Source organism: Nicotiana tomentosiformis, chromosome 4 (genome assembly GCF_000390325.3).
Source record: "Nicotiana tomentosiformis chromosome 4, ASM39032v3, whole genome shotgun sequence".
In the NCBI taxonomy this organism is placed as follows: domain Eukaryota; kingdom Viridiplantae; phylum Streptophyta; class Magnoliopsida; order Solanales; family Solanaceae; genus Nicotiana; species Nicotiana tomentosiformis.
Genome location: NC_090815.1, coordinates 27,494,765 through 27,500,584, shown reverse-complemented (window position 1 = coordinate 27,500,584; position 5,820 = coordinate 27,494,765). Strand labels below are relative to the sequence as shown.

At 41.4% G+C, this 5,820-nt stretch overlaps 1 protein-coding gene across 1 annotated transcript; it reads right to left on the bottom strand.

Annotated features, from left to right (window-relative positions):
• Nucleotides 1–3,061: 3,061 nt before the first annotated feature.
• LOC138909404 (uncharacterized) lies at nt 3,062–4,962 on the bottom strand. The gene is made up of 2 exons (XM_070200604.1): nt 4,572–4,962; nt 3,062–3,111 (listed from the first exon to the last, which is right to left on the bottom strand). The coding sequence occupies exons 1-2, from the start codon at nt 4,960–4,962 to the stop codon at nt 3,062–3,064; spliced, it is 441 nt and encodes a 146-aa protein (XP_070056705.1).
• Between the last annotated feature and the right edge of the window lie 858 nt (nt 4,963–5,820).

Below are 5,820 nucleotides of genomic sequence, written 5' to 3'. Positions count from 1 at the left end.
AAATATACGCCCTTAACCGGATATTACAGCATAAATCTCGCCCGGTATCAACGGCGTATCACGGTTTACTAGAAGAGAACGATTTTTTATCTTATTTAGACTAGTACTAAGATTAAAACTTCCCTACTATATAAAGGGGAGAACCTTTTTTATTTTTGAGACCACTGTTGGCACGCATAGCAAAGCAATAAAGTCAATTTTGTTCTCTAATTACCGTTCAAAGTGTTCTTCAGTTGCTTATTTGTTTAGTTGCAACCGAGCCCGTTTCGAGGGATTGATCGGAACCAACTTTTAGTGTTCATCATAAAGTCATGCTTAATCATCCATCGTGTTTGGTTTGATCGTTTTGTTTTCCTTTAATTCAAATATTTGTTGTTCTTAGATCATTCATGTTAAGTTAAATCGCATATCTTTTAAACCACGTATAAATTCAATTGTTACTTATTTTAAGGGTAAACACAAATACAACACCCTGGACCTACGGATGAGAAACTTCTTACTATATAATTTCTCCGATCATTTTTAACCCTAGTGTTTAATTTTTATTTTATGATATTTCTTGTAATATTTCTTGTAAAATATGTTTTGAAAAATTATGTCCAAACAGATTTTCATTTTCAAACCAAACTTCACCCAAATCAGATTTTAAAAATAAATTCGGGAATCTATAACCAAACGCTAGCTAAAAATATTGTTAAACGCTACTGTTCAGGTTTATGATGCAAAAATTAAACCTCATGTCAGGTTTAATCTGTATGTGAACTGTGAATTCTGTCTTTGAAAGTGTTTTCCTTTAATAGGAACGTACTCGATTATTATTAGCAAAAAAAAAAGTACTCGATTAGAGTTATTTTTATGCATTAGTTGGAGCATTTGGTTTACATATACTGATAGTAGACAAAAAAATCTTACATGTCAATATTATATAAATTCGAATCAGAATGATGAGATTGAATTCTAATGACCTCATGTTTAGTTATCTAGTTGAACATTTTCCATTTGTCTAAAAGTTAATACTCAGTCGACTAGTGCTTTTAACAAGTCGGATTTCCTGATCTTAATTAGTTTTACTGTTCAGTCAACTGGTTTTGGAAAGGCTACTCCATTTGATGTTCCCTAATTAGATGCTACTCCGTTTTGCTCTAGTCTAAAAGATCCTGCCCTCAACTCTGTACAATTTTTCATCTATTTTTTATCCCCGCGAAGGTACGTCGGAATTGTCGTAGGACTGTAGTCTGTAGGATACGAAGTACAAACTAATGAAGTTAACAAGAGAGCTCAAAGATGTAGCAATGTATACATTTGGTGCAAGACCCGTGCAAATAAGTACATTTAGTTACACGAGCTAAATGAGTATCCTTGTAACACTCCGTAAATTCGGATTAGGTATGGATATGTTAAATGAGTATTAATGTGACATTTTAGACATGTGAAGTCCTATCGGGATGAGTATGGGTGGAAATAGTTATTTTGGAATCAAAGTGGAGAGTGAGATGCATAAGATTCGATAGAATCGATTAAGTTTATGGAAGGTGTGTCTTCCGGCCTTAGACAATGCAAGGCCATGAAAAGTCATAGCCTTAGATAGTTGCACTGTCCAGAGCACTAACTTTAGCGCCCCCTGACTGTCACGACCCAAAGCCTAACCCGTCGTGATGGCGCCTATCGTGATACTAGGCAAGCTGACATTTTCAAAACACTTTCAACATTTAACAGAAAAGAATTAAGACATTTAAAATAACCGAAATTTTTTATAAGTACGGGGTAAAACCCAAAAGATAATTGCGGAAAAATAGCCCGACATCGTGGTGTCACTGAGTCATGAGCATCTAGGTATCCAGTTTAATAAAAAACAGTGTCTAAGTATCAATACAGAAAAGAAAAAAAATATAGAAGGAGAGACAAGGTCTTTGAACACCAGCAGCTACCCCGTTGTCTCCGGTACTCGATCGCGCACGAACTCAACGACCCCCTGATCAAACACACCTGGATCTGCACATAAAGTGGAAAGTGTAGCATGAGTACAACCAACTCAGCAAGTAACAGAAGGAACTGAGAAGGTAGTGATGAGCTATACAAGCACAGTTCAATTTCAATAATTCCAGCAAAAAATAGACATGCTTTTAAATCCGGCAATTTAAGTCAAATTTGTTTTATACAGTTAAAGTGTAGGTACTCCGGATATAGAATCTTTCAGAAATTTCACAACAATGACAGATAGCAACTAAATGCATCAACAAATGAAAAGCAAGTACTGCCTCTCAGGGCAACAGTCACTCAACTCGTCATAACAGTTCAATCACTCGGCTCTCAGCCCTTAGTACTCACACTCAATAGGTACCTACGCTCAATGGGGATGTGCAGACTCCGGAGGGTTCCTTCAGCCCAAGCGCTATATCGCTGCGGCATGCCGCACAATCCCATATAAATAGCCAAAAGACTCATTGTGATGTGCAACCCGATCCATATATATATATATACAGCCCTGAGGCTCGTTGTGACGTGCAACTCGATCCATATATACAGCCCTAAAGCTCGTTGCGGCGTGCAACCCGATCTATATATACACATATAGCACACAGCTCGGCACTTAGGCCCTAACTCAGTCGCTAACCTCGTTAGTCTCTCGGGCTCTCTGAAATCATAAAGATCAGCCCAAACAAAAATAATATAGTGTATCAACAAGAATCAAGAAGAGACTCAGATATGATACGCAAGTAAAACCATAACTGAGTACAAGACAGCAATTAGCAAATACTTCAACAAGTACACGACCTCTGCGGGTCCCAATAGTACCATCACATAGTCTAAGCATGATTTCTAACATGATTTGCAGTCAAATTTCTATAACACAGAGAGAAAAGGTAATTAACAATAGGCTATAAGACTTTACGGTCTCATGGGACGGACCCAAATCAAAATCCCCCACGGTGCACGCCCACACGCCCGTCACCTAGCATGTGCGTCACCTCTAAAATAGTCACATCATACTAAAATTTTGGGGTTTCATACCCTCAGGACCATATTTAAAACTGTTACTTGCCTCAAACCGCGCAAAATCCTACTCCGCAATGCCCTCCCCCATTGAATCAATCTCCAAACACTCTGAATCTAGCCACAACAAGTAGTACGATATAATTAATATAAGCTAAAAGAATCAATTCCACAAGTAAAACACGAAATTATAATCCAAAATCCGACAAAAGTCATAAAACCTGAATGCCCATTCACTCACGAGTCTAGCCATACTAAATTCATCAAAATGCGACATCATTTAGTCCTCCAAATCCCTAAAATCCACTCTCCAATTCTCAAGCCCTAAACCCCCAAATTTACGACTCAAATTCCTAATTAGATGATGAAAATAACAATAGATTCATAAAATATAGTCCAATACGAGTTAAAATCACTTACCCCAACAATCTTCTTGAAGAAACCTCGCAAAATCGCCTCACACCGAGCTCTCCAAGTCCCAAAATTGAAATGGAAATCAAACCCTTGAAATCCCATTTTTCTGCCCAGTTCATCCACATCTACGGGCATACCGTCGCACCTGCGCAATTTCACTAGCAGGTGCAGAAATAACTTAAGGGGTTGGGTCCGCATCTACGAGCAAGTGGACGCACCTGCGGACAAATGTCCGCTTCTTCGATCCCCCCTCCAGCTCACTCACCGCATCTACGGAGCCTTAAGCGCATCTAAGGGCTCGCAGATACGGAAATTCCCTCACACCTGCGACCCCTGGACATCTCCTCAATTCCCTCGTCTGTGCTATTTCATCCACACGTGCGAGTACGCACCTGCGGTCTCCCCACCGCAGGTGCGAAACCATCAGATATCAAAAGGCTTCAGCCATTTGCCTAAGTCCAAATTCAAACCGTTAAGCATCTGAAACACACCCGAGGCCCCCGGGACCTCAACCAAATATACCCACAAGATCTATAATACCATACAAACTTAGTCGAGTCCTCAAAACACGTCAAACAACAACAAAAACGCGAATCACCCTCCAATCCAAACTTAATGAATTTCGAAATTTCTAAATTCTACAAACGATGCCGAAACCTATCAAATCACGTCCGATTGACCTCAAATTTTGCACATATATCCTATTCAACATTACGGACCTATTCCAACTTTCGGAATTGGTTCCGAACCCGATATCAAAAATGTCAACCCCCGGGTCAAACTTTCCAAAAACAATTCGACTTTCGCCATTTCAAGCCTAGATTAGCTACAGACCTCAAATTCACAGTCCGGACATGCTCCTAAGTCCAAAATCACCCAACGGAGCTAACGGAACCGACTGAACTCCATTCTGAAGTCGCCTTCACCCACTTCCTTTTACGGTCAAAATCCTGAGACTTAAGCTTCCGTTTTAGGGACTAAGTGTCCCAAAACACTCCAGAACCAAAAACAAGACCTCCCAGCAAGTCACTTAAGCAGAAACAAATATGGAAAAAACAGTAAATAGGGGATCCAGGCTAATACACTCAAAATGACCGGCCGAGTCGTTATACCCTCCCCTTTTTAAAATAATCGTTCGTCCTCGAACAAGCATAAAGACATACCTGAAGTGGTAAAAAGATGAGGATAACGGCTACGCATATCGTGATCGGTGTCCCAAGTCGCCTCCTCCACCGACTGGCCACTCCACTGAACCTTCACAGAAGCAATATTCTTTGACTTCAGCTTTCGAACCTGCTTATCCAAGATCGCCACTGGCTCCTCAACATAAGATAAATCCTTGTCCAACTGTACTGAGCTGAAATCCGACACGTGAGATGGATCGTCGTGATACTTCCGGAGCATAGAAACATGGAACACTAGGTGAACTCCCGCTAGACTGGGAGGTAAAGCAAGCTCATAAGCAACCTCCTCAACTCGCCACAACACCTCAAAGGGACCAATGAGCCTTGGGCTTAGCTTGCCCTTCTTTACGAACCTCATAACACCATTCATGGGTAAAACCGGAGTAAGACCCGCTCTCCAACCATGAATGCAACATCGGGAACTTTCCGATTCGCATAACTCTTCTGTCTGGACTAGGCTGTATGTAGTCTATCTTGAATCACCTTAACCTTCTCTAGAGCATCCTGAACCAAGTTTGTACCCAATAATCTAGCCTCGCCCGGCTCGAACCAACCCACCAGAGACCTACTCGCCTACCATACAGGGCCTCATACGGTGCCATCTAGATGCTTGATTGGTAACTTTTGTTGTAAGCAAACTCCGCTAGAGGCAAGAACCACTCCCACGAACCCCCAAACTCCATCACACATGCACGGAGCATATCCTCTAATATTTGAATATTATGCTCGGACTGCCCGTCCGTCTGAGGGTGAAATGATGTGCTCAACTCCACTCGACTCCCCAACTCATGATGCACGACCCTCTAGAATCGTGATGTAAACTGCGTAACTAGGTCATAGATGATAGATACCGGTACGCCATGGAGCCTGACGATCTCGTACATATACACTCGAGTCAGCTGCTCGGAAGAATAGGTAGTCATCACAGGAATGAAATGAGCTGACATGGTCAACCGGTCCACCATCACCCAAACTGTATCAAACTTCTGTTGTGTCTGTGGAAGCCCAACAACAAAATCTATAGTGATCCGCTCCCATTCAGGAATCTCTAACTTTTGAAGCAACCCACTTGGTCGCTGATGCTCATACTTCACATGCTGGCAATTTAGGCACCGAGCTACATACTCTACTATGTCCTTCTTCATTCTCCTCCACCAGTAATGCTATCTCAAGTCCTGATACATCTTCGCGGCACCCAGATAAATAGAATACCGCAAACTGTGAGCCT

Bases quoted from the DNA above. Each gene is read 5' to 3' on its own strand.
- LOC138909404 (XM_070200604.1), bottom strand. From the start codon at position 4,962: ATGAATGGTGTTATGAGGTTCGTAAAGAAGGGCAAGCTAAGCCCAAGG. The intron at 3,112-4,571 runs GTATGTCTTTAT...TGTTGTGGCTAG, and splicing joins TCATCTTTTTACCACTTCAG to ATTCAGAGTGTTTGGAGATT.